At 40.6% G+C, this 24,353-nt stretch overlaps 1 protein-coding gene across 4 annotated transcripts in view; it reads left to right on the plus strand.

The window, feature by feature from the left end:
* NFIA (nuclear factor I A) overlaps positions 1–24,353 on the plus strand; it is a 445,632-nt gene that overhangs the window by 301,263 nt on the left and 120,016 nt on the right. For all 4 annotated transcript variants that reach the window (XM_006147506.3, XM_006147507.2, XM_027771457.1 and 1 more), the window contains 2 exons: positions 2,117–2,191; positions 21,967–22,084. In XM_006147506.3, the coding sequence (XP_006147568.1) occupies positions 2,117–2,191; positions 21,967–22,084 (193 nt within the window). The remainder of the gene's footprint in view (positions 1–2,116; positions 2,192–21,966; positions 22,085–24,353) is intronic.

Genomic DNA, 24,353 nt, shown 5'->3' on the forward strand with positions numbered 1-24,353 from the left:
GCCCCAATCAGAAAGAGGTGTTACCGTCTGTTTTGCCAAGATCATGTTAGAGACTTTTTATTTATTAATTTAATTTTTTTATGTCTTAGTTCTCTTCATCCCAGGATAGCACCTGAGGCATTTACCACGTAAAAGCCAGTTAAATAGCAGGGTGTGGGTTGTTTTGAGAGATGAGATTTCTTAAGCACTGGTAAAGGCAAAAAGTATCTATTTTATTTTTGGATGAGATTATTTCACATCTTTAAAATCAAAACTTTCATCTAAAACAAGAGGCAGAGCATTGATGGGATGGGGAGGTGTGGTGTTATCTGTTGATATTTTGATCAACTGGACTGGGGAGAAATGTTCGCATATTGAAATGTTCACTTTGTAAGCTACACAATGTGATTGAATGTATATAAATTGATTAATTAATTAATTTTAAAAAATAAAATAAAACTTGAAAATCAGCAGTTAGCGTAATGGCTATGTCGCTGGACTCCCACGTAGTCGACCGCAGTTTGCGTCCCGGACCCAGTGTCTTAAAACTCATGCCGGGCGCGTGTGCGTGCATGCCCAAGATCCCTAGAGGAGAATGGAGGAGAAGGGATTGCGGTGTGACCATCCCCCCGGGGGGTGATTTCTTGCTTTCTGTCTCTATGTCTCTCTCTGTCTGTCTGGCGAGCGCACGCGCCCTATAGCAAAAAACCTCTAAAAAAAATTAAAAAATTAAAAAAAAAAAAACTCAAAGGTTGTATATGCGGTATAAAAGTTAGTTGACAATTTTCTTTTAAAATCTCAGTATAATTTTCCCTTATGCAAAAATCAAATGTAATGAGTAGAAGAAGAATCTGTATGTCTACTTATAACCCTCCAAAACATGGTGATTTTTTACAATTGTTTATATGCATGACATTTCATAAATTTATTGGTATGTATGTTGTACCCTAGGTAAACTTGCTTTCCTTTAGTTGTGTATAAAATCTAGCTTTTATCAACAACATAAATTTTATATGTAATTTTATCTTCAGATTGGCCTATTATCTTGTTCCATATCTTAAAGATGCATTTTTTTAAAATTTCAAAAACAGTTATTTCAAAACTGTTCAGTTAACAGGTTCTCCTCTGACCCCAGTTTTTTTTTTTTTTTTTTTTTTGAGAGGTTTTTGCTATAGGGTGCGTGCACTCGCCAGACAGACAGAGACAGAGAGACAGAAAGCGAGAAATCACCCCCCAGGGGGATGGCCATGCCGCAATCCCTTCTCCTCCATTTTCCTCTCAGGATCTTGGGCACAGACCCACACACACGTGCCCGGCATGAGTTTAAGCCACCAGGTCTGACTTGAACCATGGTTGACTACATGGGAGTCCAGTGACATAGCCATTATGCCAATTGCTGGTCCTGCATGAATGAATAATTCTTTATAAAGAATTTTTAGAAAAAGGAAATTCATCCTATCTAGCAAAAATAAAGCAGATGCATAATGGAAAGATTAACCAATTTTGAACCATTGGTTTATTATCCTTTCTCAAAAAAAATTTAAATAACACAAAAACTCTTGTTTTTGAAATAATCTAAATTTTTATTTGTGCTCAGAAGAATTTGTTTTCATGTGTCCTGGTTTGGGGCTTATGTTTTCTATTGTAGCTTTAAAAAAATTCACCCTGTGGTGGCTTTAGAAATGAAGGGAACATCTTTCAATCTTGATTTAAGTGAATAGATAACTAATCCTGATCAGATGTTTCTTTATAGAGTAATGTTTAAAAACTTTCACGGAACTTTAGCTGTCCTGGCTGATTCTTAGGTATGCTGTTTTCATCCAGTTGTTAAGGTCTCAGAGGTCATGGTAACCATTTATTTTAAAGTGTCTTTTGTTTCAAATTTCCTGTTAAATTTTTTTTAACCATTTCAAAAATCACCCGGTTGTTGTCATAACTTTTCACAGCCTCTAAATTCAAACGAAAAAACTATCTCCATAATGAAATGACTGTGTCCTCCCACATAAACTCGAACTAGAGCAGAGTATGAGATTAGACATCTACATTTTGTAATCATAATGAAACTAATATTTAGAGCTCTGTTGTCAATTGTCTTCTATTTATGACACTTTGTTTTCTTTTGTTTTTGTTTCTCCAGGACATTTGGGCTTCCAGGACAGTTTTGTCACATCAGGTGTTTTTAGTGTGACTGAGCTAGTCAGAGTGTCACAGAGTAAGTATAATTTTGCTTTGATTTGGTACAGATTTGCCTTGGGTTTGTGCTTACTTTCTCCCAGGCCTCCTAGAGACATAAAAAGCTTTCAAAATCCTCTTTTCATTCACTCGTTGGAAGAATTTTACCATGGTGTTTGTTTGCCAGCCAAGAATTTAAATCAGGAAAAATTAAATATTATTTTACTGTGAGATTTAAGGGAAGGATCAAAATCCTGAGTGTCTCATTTAATCCCTAGTTTATAGTCTAAATTGGGTGAAAAGAATTTCAAGATTTCCCTGATTTTAAAGAAACTGCGTTTTAAGGGAATTTGGTTTTGACCTTTAAACAATGCTAATGTCCTCAGTATGAGTGACACAGTACAGCTTCATCATTACTGACTTGTCAATAATCATTAACCACAGTGAATGACAAATTCCTGCCACCACCCTGTTCTGTTGATCAAAGGCTCGTTGATTATATTTTTGCTATGATATAATCCAGAGAGTCCAGAAGAAGGTATAGGATATTCTCCTCTCCTTCCTTCTCTCTCTCTCTCTCTTTCTCACATTCTCTCTCACCCTTTCCCACACCCAGAGTTGCCACTCCTTGAGAAAAAAAAATTTTTTTTAATTTAAAAGCATATCTACAATGACTGTTATGTTCTAGGTTCCCATAAGAAGAAGGAAAAATAAATATTAAATATTACATTTTCTTTTTACCTTCCCCCCACACCTACTTCAAAATACCATTTGTAGATACAATTTATATTGTTACATTGGCTTCCTTTGTGGAATGAGGTGGAGTAAAAATAAATATTTTCATTTCAAGTTCATCCCACACACTCACTGTGTTTCAGACTTTTGAGTTTGACCAGAGAAGCCAATCTCATGTCAAGGAGTCCAAGTTAGGCCATTTTGAGCTCCCAAGCCCAGACTCTGTCTGTGCTAATTTCAACCATTCACAGGCTGGGAGGGTGTTAAGAGTCCAGACAGTGGGAAACAACATGGGAACAGAGGGAACTCTGTCGTTTCTGATGAGCATTTATTATCTGCCAAGCACGATGCTAAGCCTTCGTGTACGTTACATGAATTAATCCTTGTAATAAATGTGTCAGAAGAGATATTACCTCTGTTTTTACAGATGAATGAAACTGAAGATCTTTTTAAGTCATTTATCTAAAGCCAAATATGGGTGGATAAATGGTTAAGCTGTGCCTCTGTGATGCTCTAGAATTTGTACTCTCAGATTAGCCCAAGGGATCTTAGAGAAATCTACAACATGAGAGTAGACAGGAAAAAGAGTGGGAAGGTAACTGGGTGTTAGAATTCCAGGTGCTAAGGACTCCCAGGAGGATGCCAAGGTGTTCTATTGTAGGAGAGCTGGAACCCTCAGAAATGAGGCATTAGGAGCAGCAGGCTGTGGCTGGGCATGGAGAAGTTGTTGCTGTATCCTTGAAGTGTGTGTAACGTACTAACCAACTAGGCAGAGACCAGATTGCGTTGTTCAGTTGGAGTGTGTATGCTGCCCTCCTGGAGCACAGCCAACCAATCACTGGCCATAGATGAGCGACAATGCTTGTGCGTAGATAACTAGAGATATCTATCTGTCTGTCTGTCTGACTATCTATCTATCTATCTTTTACTTTGTAAGACTTTGGAAAATGATAAATATCCTACATTTTCTTTTGTAAAGAATTATTTTATTTAATTTTATTTATTATTATTATTATTTTCTAGTTTGATCTGACAGAGAGAGAGAGGGAAAGTGAGAAAGCAAACCACCAGCTTCAGGACTTGAACTGCAGTCAGCCATGTGGGAGTCCAGTGCCTTTAACCACTATGTCCCCTGCTGACCTCCCTACATTTTCTTATAATTTTAATAATTATAGTAATAGAGTATGAATTAAAAAGTATAGCTGTGATAGTAGCATTACAGGGAAGTACATCATTGAGCCTTTACTGGGATTTCAACACAGTCTTAAAGAGTGAAAAGAAGGGACCAGCAGTTAGTGTAATGGCTAAGTCGCTGGACTCCCATGTAGTTGACCATGATTCGAGGCCCAGATCTGGTGGCTTAAACTCACGCTGGGCGTGTGTGTGTGTGTGCGCCCAAGATCCTGAGAGGAGAATGGAGGAGAAGGAATTGTGGCATAGCCATCCCCCTGGGGGTGATTTCTTGCTTTCTGTCTTTCTCTGTCTTTCTGGCGAGCGCACATGCCCTATAGCAAAAAAACCTCTCCAAATAAAGAAAATAAAAAAGTGAAAAGAAAATCTTTTTAACCCTAAGATTGGCGGATTAGACCAATTTACTCCACCCTGCCTGCTGTAATACTTACGTTTAGTGTTCATTGCTCTCAGAGACCCGGGGTTGTATGACAAAGCCCACAGTACTCAGGACCACCTTTAGCATCTCATCCTTTGTCTGCCTCCTGTACTCAATTTTAAGGTCTTAGATCCCAAAATGTATCTGGTCTGAGCCTGATTAGACCTCCATTCAGTCCAAGCATGATTTCCAAGTGAATTCTAAACCTGCTCTACCCAAGAAAGCCAGAGGATATGGCCAGACCGGGGACTGAATTTGCAGAGGGACCTGAATCTGCTTCCTGTCCTCCTTTATGGGTCGCGTAGCCGATGCTTGGCATCATGAACATCCTTTGGCTCTCGAATGCTTGTCGATCTTGCACACTGCTGTGTAATCGCTCTGGGAATCACTCACACATGGCCTCGTGCTGACTGAAACTGCTTGGCAAGAGTGAGGCTGGGCTGTGTCAGCTAAATTATGGCTTCAGGCCAAACCGGTCAACTGTAATTCAGAGACCCCTCTTTCCTGCAGATCTTTAATCTAGGTCTGTCAGGGTATGTTTCACAAGATGGCCTTGGCTGCTGAGTTGAGGATCCTCCGGCTCCAGTTTCCTCACCTACACACCTTCCCAGAAGACTTAACACTCAGGTCACATGACAGAGTTGAAATTCTTAAGCATTCTTTACAGTGTTGTGTTTTCTGCGTGGCCTCGGGTTAGAAGAACGAAATGAAGGGTTCATGTGAGACCTGCAGTGGACACTGTTGCAGCTGAGGGGGGTTGGGGTGCACGCTGTATCGTCAGCATAGAAGGAACTAACTGGCCCATAAGTTGATTAAACACATGATGTTAGCCCTGCTGGGAGGCCGATGTAATGCCATGCACCAGGCATTGTGCTAGGCACTTTATAAACACTGTCTTGGTCAGCCCTCTCAGGCTGGTTTTTACAAGTGAAGGAGACCTTAGTGCTCAGAGAGCTTAAGCAACTTGCTCTTCTGCTTGTCCTCGGCAAGCCGACCACAGACATGGCTGTCCTGACCTCTGCTCTAAAAGCATTACAAAATTAAACAGGATCCAAGGACTCTGTGCTTTTATTGAATAATTAGTTCTTGCTGAGTTGATAACTTTTTAGCTTATGAATTTGTAAATTTAAGAAAGAAAAAAAAGGCAAAATGTTTTTTATGTAACCCAAAGCAAGAGAAGTACTTAATTAAATTTTTTCCTGGATTTATTTTCAGGTATAATTTTGTTTTAATTAATGGCTTTATTTATTTATTTATTTTTTGAGAGGTTTTTGCTATAGGGCGTGTGCACTTGCCAGAAAGACAGAGAGAGAGACAGAAAAGCGAGAAATCACCTCCCCCCCCCCCGGGGGGATGGCCATGCCGCAATCCCTTCTCTTTCGTTCTCCTCTCGGGATCTTTGGCATGTATGCACACGCGCCCGGCCTGAGTTTAAGCCACTGGGTCTTGGACAGGAACCGCAGTCAACTACATGGGAGTCCAGTGACATAGCCATTATGCCAATTGCTGGTCCCATATTTTTTAAAGAAGCTTTTTAGGTTTATAGTTTTAGGCTAACAGAAAACACAGAAGTTTTCTCTCTCTCTCTCTCTCTCTCTTTCTTTCTTTCTTTCCTTCTCTCTTTCTTTCTTTCTTTTTTAATATAAACTTATTTATCATCTTTTTTCCATGAAAGGAGACTGTCACCTCCAGAGTCTTCATGTCACAATGCTTCATTCAGGCTCAACTGGCCAGATCACAGGCACATGCATGCCCCATGTGCCTGGGAGACCTTGGAACACAAACCTAGCACCTCCCCCGTGGCCTTAGCACTGCAGGCATAGTGTTACCACTGGTGGCTCGAGCATGGAAGTTTCTTGTAACCCTTCCCCTCTCTCCTCAACTGTTTCTCCTGTTATTACTATCTTTTGATATATTGGTTATAATTGATGAGCCCATATTGACAGATTGTTATTTTTTTCTGAATTGTTTTATTTAACTTTGTTTATTTTTAAAAATTTGACCAGAGAGGGACAGAGTGAGAGAGAGAAAGTGAGATGGCAAGCTGCCAGGTCCAGGACTCGAACCATGGTCAGCCATGTGGGAGTCCAGTACCCTTAACCACCATGCCACCTGCTGCCCACCCCCATTTTTTTGTGTAAGGATGTATTTATTAATTTAATTTTATTCGTTGTTATTATTATTTGAGAGGTTTTTGCCTTAGGGTGTGTGCACTTGCTGGAGGGAGAGAGAGAGACACACACAGTGAGAGGGAAAGTGAGAAATCATCTCCACCCCCACCCCCACCCCGGAATAGCCACACCTCAATCCGTTCTCCTCCATTCTCTTCCTGGGATCTTGTGCATGCCTACATGTGTGCATGGTGTGATTTTTAAAGCACCAGGCCCAGATCTCAAGCCATGGTCAGCCATATGGGAGTCTGGTGATATAACCACTACACCATCTGCTGGTCCTCATTATTATTATTTTTTAATTTGACCAAAGAGAGACACAAAGAGAGAAAGGGGAAGTATGAAAGCATGCCACCAGGTCTGGGACTCAAACTACAGTCAGTCATGTGTGAGTCTAGCGCCTTAACCACCATGCTACCTGCTGGTTCCTTGACACATCATTAAGTCCTTAGTCTACATTAGGGCTCACTCTTGGTGTTGCATATTCTCTGGGTGTTGACAAATGTGTAATGACATGTGCTCACTCTTACAGTGTCACGCAGACTAGCTTCACTGCCCTCAACATCCCCGAGCCTCACCTAGTCCTTCACTCCCCACCACCACCTCAGGTCTCTCTGTTCTCTCTGGATTTCTTCCATGGTGTTGCAAACTTCTTAACCCTCTTTCCTATGTTCCAGCTCTATCCATTCCCCATCCCAACCCAATTACACCCAATTATGAGCACATGTTGGGTCGTCAGAAAAGTCATAATGCACCTTTGCATAGAAAAACATAGAAACATAAAAACGTGACTTCTTTGATGGCCCCCTATATGGCCCAGAAATTTCACAGTACTCAGTAACAATCATCCTTAGCTTGAAAATGTTCTCTTTCTGGATCTTTAGTATTTGATTTTTAAATTTGCTAATATAAATATTTACTTTCCCCAGGTTTCCAGTTAGTTTCTGTTTTTAGTCTTCCTCCTTTTAAATGTAATAGAGGAGGGAGGTGCAAGTTCAGTGTTTCCTCAAGAGGATTCACTGAAATAACCATGCGCCAAGTGTGTTGTTTATAGTCCTGTTACCACCGAGGTGGCGATGGCAGAGAAACTCAAGAGGAAACGGCTGGCTCAGCCAGAGTCAGAGGTGAGGGATCAGGCAACAGGGCTGCTCAACATTAAATTATAGTGGCCAGCTCTGCCGCGTGGTTGACTGAAACCGCAGTCTCCCATGAACACCCCCACCTCCTGCCTCTTTCCCACCGCCCCTCAGTTTTTGGCATTGTTGTGTAAAGTCCACCATAAAAGACCAGAAAGGAAAGTTGTTTCTGCAGCAAAGGAAGTACTATAGCAAAAACAGAAATCTGTATTTGCTCTCTTGCTACCTTTTCCTCCATGTGGTAGAACCATTACCTAGCTTGGAGGTGGGGAGGGGATGGATACAGACCACTGGAGAGAGAGAGAGAGAGAGACTCTCTGCTTTGGGGGGAGGAGTTTTACAAGTGCTAACAATGTGGTTCAGAATCACTAAAGTTGTTTTAGCATAATACGGTGAGAAGGAGGAAGGAACCATCTGTTGAAATGGCTCTCCCATGATGCTGCATTTTCAGACAAAGCCTTCTCAAGGCATTTGCAGATCAGTCTTCCTTGGAGGCGTTGCAGAGAGAGCCCACTCTGCTCACTGCTAACTGGTGCTGCTGAGATTGCAGGCTCTGGCACCCTGCTTTTCTGTTTATTTTGCATCTGTATTTTCCTCCAAGTATGTGCTCTGAGGTTGTCAAATATCACTCCTGGTCTGAGCCCAGAATGCTCTCCTGGAAAATCCACTACTTTTGCCCATTTCCTTCTAAAGTGCTGACCCTATTTTACTTGAAGTTGGTGGAGTGACTCTGAAACCTTAAATACTTCACTGGGAGAGAGAAAAACCACAAATACACACAGGCCATTGTGTCTCTGGCCTGGTGGGTTCTTGGAAAGAGAGCACTGGAGAGAGAGAGAGAGAGAGATAGAGAGACTCTCTGCTTTGGGGGAGGAGTTTTACAAGTGCTAACAATGTGGTTCAGAATCACTAAAGTTGTTTTAGCATAATACGGTGAGAAGGAGGAAGGAACCATCTGTTGAAATGGCTCTCCCATGATGCTGCATTTTCAGACAAAGCCTTCTCAAGGCATTTGCAGATCAGTCTTCCTTGGAGGCGTTGCAGAGAGAGCCCACTCTGCTCACTGCTAACTGGTGCTGCTGAGATTGCAGGCTCTGGCACCCTGCTTTTCTGTTTATTTTGCATCTGTATTTTCCTCCAAGTATGTGCTCTGAGGTTGTCAAATATCACTCCTGGTCTGAGCCCAGAATGCTCTCCTGGAAAATCCACTACTTTTGCCCATTTCCTTCTAAAGTGCTGACCCTATTTTACTTGAAGTTGGTGGAGTGACTCTGAAACCTTAAATACTTCACTGGGAGAGAGAAAAACCACAAATACACACAGGCCATTGTGTCTCTGGCCTGGTGGGTTCTAATTTTCTAGCAGTGGTTTGTACACCCAAGTCGGCTGCAAGGGTTAAGTAAACTTTGTGGCTAAGGATGACTTCAGGGTCCTGGAATTTTGAAAAGCCGGGATTCTCAGTACACTGTGGCCAGCCTTAGAGTCTTTGGGTGTGAAAACCACTCTCAGTTACCCAGACTGATTTCTGGTTCCTGGTGCACTGCTGCAGAATCTATTAAAATCCAGCAACTGAATTGTCCTGGCTCCGCCACAAAGCTCGGCTGCTGGGTCGACCACAGGATTCCCGAGTTGTTTGTCAATGGAGAGTGGTAGTGAATGGAACCAGGCATATGCCTCAGCCTGGCATGAGGTGGCACCCTAGTGGCAGTTTTCTGCCTTAGAGATGTGTACTCTTTCTCTCTATTCACACACAGGAATCATCGTTGATATCCAAACTGTAGTTCATTTTTCAACTTCTTTTTAAGTCTCTAGGTCTTTGCTGTGTCTTCAAATACCTTGGGTTTTCAGGCTAGCAGTTTATGAAGAACTATAGGCAGTATTCTAACCTCACATGAAGGAACCACTCAAACAGAATGAACTCAGCCCCAAGGCTCGATAAGAAAATGGAACTCTTTGGTGGGAACAAGCCCAAACGTGAAAATACACAATATTCTTACACAGGAAGACTAATAAGGAAATGGGTATAGGGTAGGGAATTCCAGATGACCAGCCTTTTGGAGTGTCATGTATTTGCAGTACTTTAGATCTTTATTAAAGTGGAATAGATTTGAAACTTTCTTTTCACATCAAGGGGTCTGTTGATTCTCCCTTGTTAAGTAACACGATAGCTATTGTCGTTGCATGGAAATTAATTTTAAAAATAGTTTACATTCTTAAGCAAGATCTTCTTTTGAAAGAAACCATTTGGGGCTGAGCATGAAAGGAAGAAACAAAAAGATTATAATAAAAAATAGACTGCAGCTCCAGCATGAACAGTGGCTGTGACCTTGCCTTTTGTTTGCCATTACACAATTCAATGGCAGTCCACTCAAACTATGCTCTCGATCAATATCCTATTAAAGCAGCACAAAAAGTCTCCATAAACTTAGTGGTTAGCTATGTTTATAAATGGAACTCGGCATAATTAGATGGTCAATAGCAGGCTCTACTAGTAATTTTAAAATGAACATCACACATTTTATATCTTCAGAAGTCAATGGCACCTCTTCTAGAATAAGGGTATGGCAAACAGCAGACAAAAGAGTGGGTGGCCCTTATAAAAAACTCAAAATGTCTATCTCCAAAATGAAGTTTTTAAAGAAAAGCTGTTAAGTTGTGGAATAGAAAATACCAATTGACCCTATATAGTTTTTATTTTACCTGTCTGAGCCACCTTATTCTGAATGTATTATGACATTGCGAATGTTTCATTTTCTAGTTTTAATCAACACCTCATAGGAAGATAAAATAATAAATACTACTATACTCTTAGGAAGAAAAATTTCAGCCTGGCTGGCAAAATTGAGTGGGCTTCCTCTACTAAAATTCAATACATTTTCAAAATAAATATTGGAATCCAATTATCACAGAAGGATTCTTTGTTGTATGATTTCTTTCCTTTGATTTTCTTGACACATTTGAGGTGAATATTTGGATAGTAAAGCTGGAAACTAATATAATGAACTAGCAGTAATAGAAATTTTCATTAAGCTACCCTTTCTTCCAATACCAGCTTGCAGTATGGGTGGCCAGCCATGACTTTTCCTGTCCTGCCCTCCTCACCCAATAGTGAATGAATCCTATCAGGTGAGAGGCACCTCTTAGGGTGGCTCTGTTCTCAGTTGACTTAGCTCTACAAGTTAAGAACCTTGTGTTTGATGTGTGGGCTGACAGTGGTGGTAAGGGCCCCTATACTGGATGAAATTAGAACTATGGCAGGAACAAGCTAATGGCATTGGTGGCTCCTTCCTCAATGCTGTGCATGAAGGTCTAGTCCTTACTTTTACACCTACTCCTATGACTTTCCTGGTTAGACTTGACAGTGAGCATGCTCATGGTAGGATTTGGGGACCTTTAGTTCTCTGTTCTCACCTGAAGCTTCTGTTAAACCTACCAGACTCAAGCACTCTCTTACAAAGATTTGACCTCAGGAGAAGCAGAACACATAATGCCTTGGTGTACATGCTAATTTGTTGCCATGGTCTCTATTCATATGTTCATCTGTTTCTAATCTTTTCGAGGTGACTCATTGGCTCTGCTTTCTATATGTTATAGATAAACTCGATATTCAAGATGGCAGCGTGGTCATATAGAATGGTCTAGGATATAGAATTGGGGATCAAATGTCATCACTTATTAACTATATGACTTTGGTTTAAACTCTTTCAGCTGTGTTCTTCTCCTACAATAATTTATTCAATTAACAAATATTTATTAAGCATCAACTGTGTGCTGAACCTAAGTCCAAGTGGTAGAGATAGTAATACCCCTTGGGGGCATTAAGCAGATTTAATGAGAGACTGTCTAGTGTCTATCATTATAGATGATTGGCTGAGATAACTACCATGATTATTATTGAATAATGCCTCTGTCCCTGTTATTTCATTATGTATTTAAAGCTGATTCTTAAGCTGACAGCTATAAGTAAATTTATTAAAAAACATGTATATGTGTATGTTTAAATTAAGAAAGATTCGTTTTAGAATTCATGTTCTAGTAACCAATTTATTAGAAAATTCTAGTGACTCCTTTCACTACTAGGTAACAAGGCTGGCTCAGATTGTTTTAAAATTCTCCATTTCACATTTCACACATTAACAACTTTTCAAAAGGCCAGCCACAGCTGGGCTAGTTGTATCAGAGATTTTCAAAGTAGTACTTTGTTCTATACACTATTTTAAAATGTTGCTTTCATTCATATTACAAAAAAGAAATTCCCTATGAATAGCAGTAGCATGCTAGAGGTCATTACTGGCAATGTGTTTTTTTGTTTTGTTTTTGTTTTTAGTAAACCTTTATTTATGTACTCATATTCCCCAATATTTTCGAGAGCAAATATTAATATCTAGTAGGTAATACTGGGGAAATAAATGGCACTTTTTGGTGATTTCCAAAAGCCTGACAGAAATCCTATATCACCCCCAAAATAAGACCACAAATATTATTGAGATTTTTGGATGGAATATATTATCCTAGCTAACTCTTGATTAGGAAGGCTAACTGACTGTGACCCTCTAAGTCCTTAACTTGTGTCTAGGATAGAACTGGTGGAGTCTACACTCTGCAAAGCCACACATTAAGTCAAATACTGGAACTGAACTAACCCAGTATGTGGTTAATATGAGTACATATTAACATCCAGGATTTTTCATTAGCCAGAGGAAGAAAAAAAATTAAACAGTTCTTGTTGAAACTATTATTTTATAGATAGATTAGTAGGTTGTTGGGATGGGATTCTGTTAGTATAGATTGGTTTCATAATAACTAAGGGTCAGATAGTCCCAGTACACTCTTGGTTAAAGGGCTTCTGTTTAGAAACCCTTCCCTGGTTTATAGATCATTGTGGTGAAAAGACCTCTTAGGCCATCAAATCCATCCTCTGTCAGGGAAGACTTAATCCCGTGGCTGAGGCTCTATCGGATACTAAACGGGTACCACATTTGACCTCAACCAAAAGCTGAGACGAGATGATACTCTAAAATGCAGAAAATCAATTTCAGTCCCAAAGGCAGAAGCCACTAATGCAGGGGATCAGTCAGCATTGCTAACCCCTCCATGGACTGCTTGGTTAGAATAAGATTCAGGGCCCTTCATCCAATGGAGTCCTAAACTGACCCACTAACGCTGCAGGCCTGTGAAAACAAGTGTGAAGGGGGATGATGAGCTGGAAGTTTTACCACTTACATGGTAGGTGATAATTATTTTCGTATTTAAATCTTGTTGCATTCATCTCCCTAGTAACTGATGACACAGGGAAGACAGGGAAACTAGAAACGCGGGTTTTACCCTCTTTCTGAGGAAAGATCTGTAGTCAAATCCCTGTTCTGTCACGTGCTTAACCCCCCAGCTAATTTTCTCATTGGCAAATGAAAATAATACAAATACATGTCTTGGAGGGATATTCCAAGGATTCAGTAAGATAAATCGGGTAAAACGCCTAGCACATTGCCTGGCATATAATATGTTCTCGGTAAATATTAGTGTTTAGCTATTTTTCGTTAACAAGCTCCTATAATCTTAGTCCGTTTCAGTGACCATTTCTTGCGTATGGAATACATGAAGTATTCTGTGCTGTGTACAGAGAGGAATACGGAAATAAGTTGGAGACGATTCCTTCCTCTACAGAGTAAAGAAGTAAGCTTCTTGAGATATAAGACTGAGTTTTTGTTGTGGCAACAAAATACCTGAATATATTTCATTTACAAATTAAACGTGTAATAATGATCTGGCAAAGATAAACCATCTGTATGATTCAGAGTGGGATAAGAGTGGGTAGGGGAGAATTATTCCTATTTGAATAAAATAGAAACCTTTCTTTAGAAATATTCCTTTATTACCCCCCTCTACCCTTTCCGTCATCATAAACAAACATATTCCTTAACTTGTGTCCTTAAGACATGATATATAAAAATGGTGCTCTGTCTGTATTAGCTGATGCTGTTCATGGGGTTAAAAACATTCTCCTGGCTTTTGGCACCTAATACTACATTTCATAAAAAGCGTTGCTTAAATCTTTCATAACAGGCAAGTCCGTTTTCCCATCAAGAGCAATGTTCGTTTTAGTTCAGTGCCTTTCTTTTGTGTCCTGTTTGGAAAACCGCACTCTCGGTCTGCATTTGGTCAGACCTTTCAGAGCAGAAGAATTGAAAAAGGACAGCAGTCCAGGGTTTGCAGACCAAAAATCTTCTTGGCAAAGGAGTTGCTGGAGACTGTGGCATAGAAGCTGCAGAGAAAGTACCTTTATGATTGATTTCCATTCAAGTCAGACTGACTGCAGTGTGGTCATTTTTCTAACCCATAACTGCTCACACTGCAGCAGTCTGCTATCTGCAGGGTGTCTGAATTATAGCAGTCCATGTCCGTGTTCCCTCTTACGCAAATTACTTACACTGGTTTCTTTTCCATGCAAATTCATCAGTTTTACAGCCTCTTCCACCACAGTCAGGAAACTCTGGCAGAGAGCACAAATTGATACAATGAGTTAATTTTACTGTACTTATTATTATTTTTTTCATTCCAAAAGCCCTCTCTCATAGGCAGTGTTCAGGAAGCATATTATGGTCAAAGGAAGATAACAAAGAGGTTGAATTTTCTTGCCATAAATTATTTTCTAAGTTAATTCCCTTTAACGATGATTCCAGATTGGCTTGAGTTTTCATAGCACTGTGCGTTTTACAACTGTGCCTTTGATAGAAAGAAGAACAAGTATTTTCCCATGTTCATTTCTTCTGTGCCAGTGACGTGGACTTTCTTACCAGATCTTTGCCATTAGAATGCAAAACAACACTAAGTTGTACTGGCCCCGGAGAACCGTATGCTAGTGTCAGATTTTTTGTTTTCCCCAGGCTCCAAGTACAAGTTTCCAAAGTCTCTGTGTGTGTTTTAGATCATGTAATCTGAAGAAAAATATATCCCAATATTTTTTACAACTATTTAATATGCTGCACATTGAGTGCTAAACCCTGATAGTCCTTTTGGGGGGTATCTATTGCCATGAGTCTATCTTCTTTCGCACCCATGCCGTTTAGAGGAAGAGAAACTCTGATGGTTGGTCTGTAAAAGGCAACCCTCACGAGGGCAGGGGCTTTTGTATATCTTGTCCGCTGATGTGCTGCATGTTCTGGGGACAACTCCTGGCACAGCGAAAGTGCTGCACAACTCTTCGATGAATCCCATTGTGTGCAGCCCTTCAGAGGAAGCATGCCATTAATCAGAGGTTGGACACAGTAGTCACTCAGTTACTGTGTCCTGTGGACTCTTATTGAACAAGTGACAAACTTGGTGCACTGTCATCTCCCAGCTAGGGTAATTGGAAAGTTTGGATAGAATTTTTTTCCACCATGCACCCTTCCCAACAGTGCAAGCTTGAGCAGATTGTCTCTGGTGGATGGCAGAAGTTCAATAACCACAGTCTTATCCAACTACTAATGTGTACAGAGAAGCAGGTCATTAAGAGGGTTGGCTACTAAAGCAACCCCTTTCCTCCAATGGCCCGCATTACTATAATGATTCCTTAATAGCAAACCATTTATTAAGAAATGACACAAAGATTATATTGAAATCATGACAAGAACAAGGGGCATGGGAGATGAATGACTTCAAAATAACATCTGAAGAGACATTTTCCAAAAGTTAACCTTTTGAGAAAAGCTCCTCCCCAGTGGAATAAAATACTTCAGGTTAGAGTAATTGCAGTACTACTTAAGAAATGAGGAGCCTGTCTTCACAACTCATGTTTATTTATAGATTTATAAGTTTCATTTTGCATTGTTTAAAGTTTGGGGGGAGGCAAACGGGGAAGGTAATTATTTACTTTCTTTCATGCAAAGCATATTTATTGGTATCCACTGTGTACACAAAAACTGTGGCTAGCTGTTTAGGAACACAAAAGAAACTCCAGGATCGGCAGAATGAAAGGCCGTGCTGTGTGACCTCCGACTCCCTGACCTGGGAAAGTTATTTAACCTCTTCTGCCTCAGTACTTTTCTGGTTGTGTTGTAAGGATTAAATGGGATGATGTGCTTAAAGCTCTTATTCTAGCATCTGGGCCGTAATCGATGCTTAATGCATTGTGATTGGTGCTAGTGGTAACAGTGACGGGTGGTGGTTTTTCTTTTTTATCATAATCACTATTAGAATTATGGGGCCCAAAGAGTTTCAGTGGCTTAACTAAAGTTACCCAGGTGATTTCTGGCAGGACAGGAACTTGAGACATCCTCTTCCAGTCCCAGACTAGCACTTCTTTTTTTTTCACTTTAGGGCGCGTGCGCTCGCCAGTCAGACAGAGACAGACATAGAGACAGAAAGCGAGAAATCACCCCCCAGGGGGGATGGTCACGCCGCAATCCCTTCTCCTCCATTCTCCTCTCGGGATCTTGGGCATGCACGCACACACGCCCGGCGTAAGTTTTAAGCCACGTGTCCGGGACGTGAACCGCGGTCGACTACGTGGGAGTCCAGCGACATAGCCATTACGCTAACTGCTGGTTCCCAGACTAGCACTTCTTTATGCCCTGTGATAACTTTCTTTGTAGCCTTCAACATGCAACTCAGCATAGGTGGGGAGAAAATGTTACCTGTAAGACAGTATCAGAACAAAATCAGATTTCACCATATAGGAATGGAGAGGAATTGCAGTGGTTGGTCCCTTCCTTCATTATCATCCCCCATTTGATGGGCAGTGGCTATATAATCTCTGTAACACACCAGACCCCGTTAGTCTGTAGCCTCAGAAGCCCAGCATGATATCCTAGACAGGCCAGAATCCCAGTGATATTGGACAAGCCATTTAAGCCTTGACAAATTTTATTCCTGAATTCGGGAGAAAAAAAATGACTTATTTATGTCTTTTCATAGTGCACAGTTGGACACAGGTCTTATATTGTCCTAGAAAAGATGTCAGATAGCCACTGTAAAAACTCTTTTTTTGTGGGGATGGCAGGTGGTGTGGTGGTTAGGTGCTGGACTCTCACATGGCCAACCATGGTTTGAGTCCTGGGACCTGGCAGCTTATTTTCTCTCCAGACCCACTTCTCTCTTAGTCTCTTTCTGATCAAATTTTAAAAATCATCATAATAAATAATTTAAAAAATTCTATTTTCTTTCTTGACAGCATATTTTAGGGCCTCTACTTTCTCTTGCCAGGACTCTTCGTTCCACCTTCTGATGGATTTCCCCACCTCCAGAACCTCAGTTCTGTTTTATAACTCTTTGTACTGGTGCTGTTTGAGTATTTCTTAGATTCAATAATTTTCTAATCATTTTCCTATACTTAGAAATGGTCATAGATCCCACAGATCATTCACCTTACTTCCTGTCTCCAAATTTACACACATGCTTTGTTGTTTGCCTAGAAAGTCTGTCTGGTCTCTTCTTCTAGCTCTTTGTGAACCATCCTTGAAAGCTCAGCTGAAGTGCCAGCTCTTCCTGGAATCAAGCTTTTCTGATCTCCCAAGCCAGTGGGATCTATTACTCCTTTGAACTTGCCTAGCACATTCTTAGCATTTTTCCTATGAGATTTAATACATTCAGCATTGCATTAGGTACCCGAGTATTACTGTACTATTCCAATTAGCTTGTAAACCCTCAGGGACAGAGACATTATATACCATTTATATCTCAAGTTTGAGGCAAATCGTGTATATGAGAATCAATGTGATGTCACAGAAAAAGCACACGTTTTAGGGTCAGACATCCTTATTTTATTTTTTTTAGATTTTATTTTTGTTAATAGGTGCATGTACTCACCAGCGAGAGACAGAGAAACACATGGGGTAGGGGAGAGGGAGGGAGAGGGAGGGAGAGGGGGGGTCAACTCCCAGGGGGGATGGCTACACTGTAATTTCTTCTCTTCCAGTCTCCTAAGGATTTTGGGCATGCATGCACAAGTGCCCAGTGTGATTTTTCAGACCTCCCAGCCCAGGATTCTTACTATGCAGTCAGTCATGTGGGATCCAGTGGCTCAACTTCCACATCACCTGCTAGGTCCAGACATCCTTAAATTTTAACCCTGACTCTTTTTTGCCACTCTGTAATTGAGGGCAAATTATTTAATCTCATCTAAAGGTTTAGCTCTCATCTGGAAACTATACTTTCCTAATAAAGTTGTTTTGGGGATTAGGTACAGTAAATAGAGTGTTTATCAAAACATGGCTTCACAGGCACTCAGAAAAACCTGCCTGAAGTTCACCTCTTAAGTCTTCATTAGTTAGCTGTCAGAAGCTCTTCCTGGTCTCCAGATGAGAGGATAGAGAATACCTCTGATCTTTGACAGGCACCCACACCTGAGGGGCTTCCTTTTTGCCCGTAACAGTGTCTCTCAGTCAGAATCTATCCCAGTAAGCTGCCCTTCTGGTGTTACATACAGACAGTAGCAGGGGGATATTTCCTTATGAGACTTTTGGAGAAAGCAGATTTGGGTCTGTGCATTACTATTGGGCTGTCAGAAAAGTCATGCAAAAATGTGTCATAACTTTTCTGACAACCCAATAGGTTTATTTAACCAGATTGTGAAACACATTATCATTTTTTTAATTGCCAGAGAACACATATGCTCACCAGAGGTGGGGGCCAGGGGGAGAAAGCACCCCCTCAACAGGCTGTGGTTGCATCACAATTCCTTCTCCTCCATTTCTCCGTCCTGGAAGGATTTGGGGCACACACGCACACATACCTGGCATGTTTTTCAAGTTGCCAGGGCCAGGATTCGAACAGTAGTTGGTCGTGTGAGATCTGTCTCCCTTAACCACTAGACTGTGGGGCCAGCCCCCAATATCATTATAGATACTTAGTGATGTTTTAAAATTCAAGACACACATAAACCAGTTTACCAACCTCTAATGTTACTCACCAGAAGTCCAATAGACACTTTAGGAAGCATCTCAGGCTGCCAGGCCACCTCCTGCCCGTTGCTCCATCACAGTTAACAGTGTACTAAGTGATGCATAGCTTGGAAACATATGGCAAGTTAACCAACATGTACAGACCTCTCTGAGACGTGGGCTCACCATACTAACACACACAGTTTTCTTCCTTCACCTATTCTGGCTCCCATGACATTTTTAATAAGAATAATCAAAGGAAATAATAAAACTTTTTTTTCCCAGTCTAGATAAGCGATATATAAAATGTTAAATATACAAGCAGTTGGATGCTCACCAGGAAGCTGAGTCTCAGCCCTCTCTCTAAGTGCAGATCAAGCCCCCTCACTCACATCTTTTGCTACCTTTTTCTCCTGCCAAAAGCAAGGGAGTGAGGACCTTGTGCTCAGGAATGGAGACCACCCAGTGAGGCCTCAGCTCCATTCTGAAATGAGTGGAGAACATCTAGTGATAGACCCAGACCTTTGACACTGATGAGCCTATCACTCCTCATTAGAAAATGAGAGGTGAACATCTCTAAGCTCCAAGAGGGCAAACAACATTAATAAGCAGCTCTTACATGCCAGGTGCTTAGACAGAGCGTGAGTGAGCTGGACCCATGTTTTAGTAAGCTTGCCCTCCCATTGCCTATTTTATACATGATATAGGGTGAAATAAAAGGAGACATGATGCAAATAAAATGAGAAGCAAATTAGGGAATGACTAGCCTAATTATTGATTAGAACTTTGTTTACATTAATTGTAGAACCTAAGCATTTGTGTTTGAACTAAAGGCCCTGCCTCCATTAGAATGTTACACTGAGAATGTTCAGATTTCCAAAAATATATGTAACTGTCAAAACTTTCCTTTTCTTTGCAGTGACTCTTTCATATAATGACAGTCATGATTTGACCATGCTGTTAAACAACTAAGTATTTACTCTTAGAACCGTGTTTCCTCCTACCCGTCACATTTCGTTGGATCCATAGTTCCGTTACAGCACCATGGTTCATCCCGTTTCCCAAGCAATAATCCTGAAAATATCTCATACTCCCTTTTTTCTGTTATTACCACAGTCAAGGGGTCAGTGTATTTTCTAGATTCTAACTCCTGAATAATTGATATTAGGCTCCTTCTTGTCATCTTTTAAGTTTGGACCCCAGTGGCATTTTTTATTTTATAGATTACATTCCTCATCTCCCACCCCCATTTCCACCCCCACGCCTGATCTCATGACAGAGTTATCTTTCCAGGTTACACATGCAGATTTGAAGATAGTACTCTCCTACTTTGCTGGCTCCTGTTTGACTAGAGAATGAATAGACCTCCATGCAGTAACCAGTTCCATTTGACCAATGCATATTGACTGCCTCCTGGTGTCAGGGATTATGTTAGATGCCGGTAATATAACCTTAGCAATCTCCAGTTGTAGTGCAGTGTGACAAATGCTTGAATAGTTCATACACTTGGGAATCTGCTGGGTTTAAATTCATGTTCCTTAAAGAAACCTACCAGGTCTGTCTTTCATGACCTGACCTTACCATCCCTTCTTTCCCCCATATATTGTATGCTATGTCATCCCAAACTGTCAGAAGTTTGGGAAACATTTTGTGTTTTCTTACATTTCATGCTGCTTCCTGTCCCTGGAAACCCTCCCCCCCCCCTCAGTTGCATAATTCTTAATTGTCCTTTTTACGTTCTTCCCAGGCATCACATTTCCTGAGGCCTTTGTCTGCTCCCTTGAACCTCTTATCTCCATGATGGGTTAGATACCCACTTCTACGAGGGAATACCAATTTAGGGAAAACTCTATCAAAGAAATTCTCAAATTTGCTCAAATTAATCTATCAGATTTTCTCTGTAGAGCTGTGGAAGGATAGGGAGGTCTTTCAGGTGAGTGCCCTCTTCACCCAAGTCAGTTTCTGTCCATCTCAAGTTCTCCATAATCATTCATTAAATGAGTGATGTTGCCTTTTTTAAAAAAATAAGTATTTACATAATTTTATTTATTATTATTTTTAAATTTACATGTGGTGCCATGTGTGCTCACCACAGAGAGACCATGAGAAAGGGAAAGTGAGAAAGCAAGCCACTGGGTCTGGGACTCAAACCATGGTTGGCCATGTGGGAGTCCATGGCCTTAATCACCATGCCACCTGTTGGTTCTCAAATGAGTGATGTTTCTAATCATCCTCTCTCCTGATGGATATTAACCTGTATTTACTGTATTTATATACCCACGTACATGGTGTTCACTCTCAAATCAGTGCCTCTACCCAGTAATACATACATCTGTTTTTCCTGTTTTAGCATATTTCAGAAAAGAGATTATTTGCACCAATATAATCATGCCACCAATTTTACACAAAGTCGTTCTATAAGATTGGTAGTTGGAATTGATTTATTCAAAATAAGAATAATTTATTATTAACTACTGTAAACAGGCATGTAGAAGCTCATGGACATGAAAGGTACAGGGAATCACGTCTCACATGAGGTTCAGCTCTGAAAATCACCTATAATCCAAATGAAGTCAGAGGTCGACCAGTTCTTCTCTGAAGGATCAGATAACCAATGTTTTTAGTGGTGAGCCATATGAGCTCTGCTGCAGCTACGAGTTTCTGTTGTAGTGTGGGGGCTGTCACAGATTGTAAGTGAATAGGTATGCACGTGTCTTAGTAAAGTCACTTACAGAGCCTGTGGCTCAGGGCGTAGTTGAGGACCCTGCCTTGAATCCAAGGTGGGACAGATATGAAGGTAAAGATGTATGGTGTTGAGGTGATTCAGAGTTAGGAGAAGGACACATTTTACACTGCAAGAAATAGAGAACAAGTAGCCTGGAAAGATAACTTTGCTCTCATCAAAGTTCGTCATAGAATTCCAAAATACAAATGAGTAGAAGCTAGAGGATCAGACATATTTAGAAAAGCCTAGGAGATTTTTTGGCTTGTCATGTAAGAAAAGTTTAAGATCAAAACCTGGAGAGGTGTTTTTATACAAGCACCCAGGAATGTCCCAACCTTGGGGACCATTTACTATCACGAAAAGAGAAAAGATGAAAGGTAGGCTAGAAAAAAAATGTTTCTGGTGAAGACTATTTTTATTGTCAACATTCCTTTGAAGTCAGAGTTGGTTGCTGATTATTTTGGATAAGTTTAACATACAAATGCAAAAAGAAAATGGGTTCAATGCAACGTCGAAATATTTTCTTACTGATCTTTTATTTACAGAACTTAACTGATGCTTTTTTTCCCCTTAATTCTAGCACCAATAGCTGCAGGAACTGGCCCAAACTTTTCTCTCTCAGATTTGGAAAGTTCTTCATACTACAGCATGAGTCCAGGAGCAATGAGGAGGTCTTTACCCAGCACATCCTCTACAAGGTAATTTGATTAGAGGCTCATGAAGTGGTTATGCTGATAGTTGTACCTCTTGATTTTTAACTCTCTACACCTCTTAGGCATCAGCAATATGTACAGAACAATAGAAAATACTGGGGCCAGCAGGTGGCATGGTGGCTAAGGTGTTGGATTCTATGGCTGACCACAGTTCAAGTCCTAGACCCAGCGGCTTCAAAATCATGCCGGGCATGTGTGCGTGCATGCCTAAAATACCCAGAGGAGAGTGAAGGAGAAGGCATTGTGGTGTGGTCATCCTCCCTGGGGGGTGATTTCTCACTTTCTCTCTCTCTCTCTCTCTTTCTCTCTCTCTCTGTCTAGTCTACACATTCTATAGCAGAAACCAAAACAATAAATAAAATAAAATAAAATAAAATAAAATAAAATAAAATAAAATAAAAAGAAGTGGGTTTAGTTGCAACAGACTTTCAGTCTCAACAGACTTTTCAGGGGAGATAAAGCAAATGTTTCAGGAAAAAAGTAGACACACACACACACACACATAACAGACACACATCAGACAGTAAAAAACAGTGAACTAAACTGTGTGTCATAGGTTAAAAACAGTTAAAGAAATCTTTTCCCCAAAAGAGTGACTGTGCTCAGCAATCAGTGTTGGTTAGGGCTGGTAAGATGGAAAGGAAAAGAAATGGAATTCTGAGTGGGGTGAAAACATGTGCAAAGGCACAGAGGAAGGATGGGTGATGTACAGAGCATGTTCTCAGGAAATGAAGGACACAGCTTGACTACAGAAAAGGGTGTGTGTTTTGGCTTGTTTGGCAGGAAGTGGACGCTAGTGACACCAGCCCCAGTCCCCATGCCCACAGCAGACCCTGAAGCTCAGTCCCAGTTCTTTTTTCTACTGAGCCCTTAAGATCTCAAAACCTAGTCTATTGGAGTTGCCCTAAATGATGAAACCTATTTGAGAAACGAAGAATGCAGTTAGCGATGAGGGTGGGACCAGACCATTGACCCCATTTCACCAGGAGACCTTAAAAAAAAGGTAAAACTGCGAGAATACAACAAAAATAACAATTCCAGGGTTCTTGATCCCCAGAAGGTCACAAAGCCAAAATCAAAATGAAGCATTTTGTAAGATCCTGTTGTCTCTAGATAACCTGGACCAGAGGGAAAGGGATTAGGCATTAAACCCACAGTATTCTTTTACAAATTGGCTTTAGCACTGGACTGTGACAACAAAGAAAAGAACAGTGCAGAACAATCTTTAATGTTTGTGTACTTTGCAGAAAAACCTTTGACAAAGCTATATTCCTCCTAAAACAAGTGTGGAGTTTTATGATTTAAAACAATGGCTGGATTAGAGAAAATGTTCTCGGCAGAAGCTCATCTTTACCTGGCCTTTATATATTTTAAACATCACTACTGACAAAAACAAAAACCAAAAACAATCCATTTCATCGTTACTAATACCTTCAAGACAGTTAAAGAAACAGTTATCCCCTAAATATTAACACTAAATACTACCACCGTCTTTCATGTGTTTTAAATATTCCCCCTTACTGCACTGTAGTGTCAGCTCTTCAGGAGAAGAAAAAGTGTCAACTCCAAAGTACAGTTATAATGGAAAAAAGAGATTGGGAACACATTCGCATGTTAATACATTTTGAGGATTTGGGATGTTTGCTGACGCCAGAGACCCTGTGCGGAACTGCACTCAGTCAACATGAAAAAGCTTTGCAAATACTTGTGCGCAGTGATTAATGTAACAGTTGATGGGCGGTTTGTTTTTCATACGTGGGCTGCACATGAGCCACGGACATCCCAAACAGGAGGTGAGGGTGTCTTTTGCACACTTCTCTAGCTATGACTTACTATCTTTTGTTTTGACTCTCTGAAAGGAAAGCTGATTATTAATGTTATTTGAAAAGCTAGTGTCATTCTCATATTCTGTAAATAACTAACCCCGATAAGGAGCTAATTATAAACAGTATCGGCAGTTAATAGCTCAGTAATATGTTTGTTTTACTCTCATTAGGCTCTTCTTAGAATAATTTAAAAAACAATTCTTTAAATACATAGACCTAGCATAATTATCTGTGTGCAGGTTAGAACTGTGCCCAGAAGACTCTCCCAGATTTACATATAGAAAAGTGCATCAGTCAATCAATATTTGTTCACGCAGGGCTGATATCAATGTGTTCTTTAGTGCTGTGTGGCAGACACAGTCGTGGGTGACTTCCGTCCCTGATTTTACAACACTGACTGTTGCCATTTAAAAAGCGGAGCTACATGA

Source organism: Tupaia chinensis, unplaced genomic scaffold, assembly GCF_000334495.1.
Source record: "Tupaia chinensis unplaced genomic scaffold, TupChi_1.0 Scaffold000215_1, whole genome shotgun sequence".
NCBI lineage: Eukaryota > Metazoa > Chordata > Mammalia > Scandentia > Tupaiidae > Tupaia > Tupaia belangeri.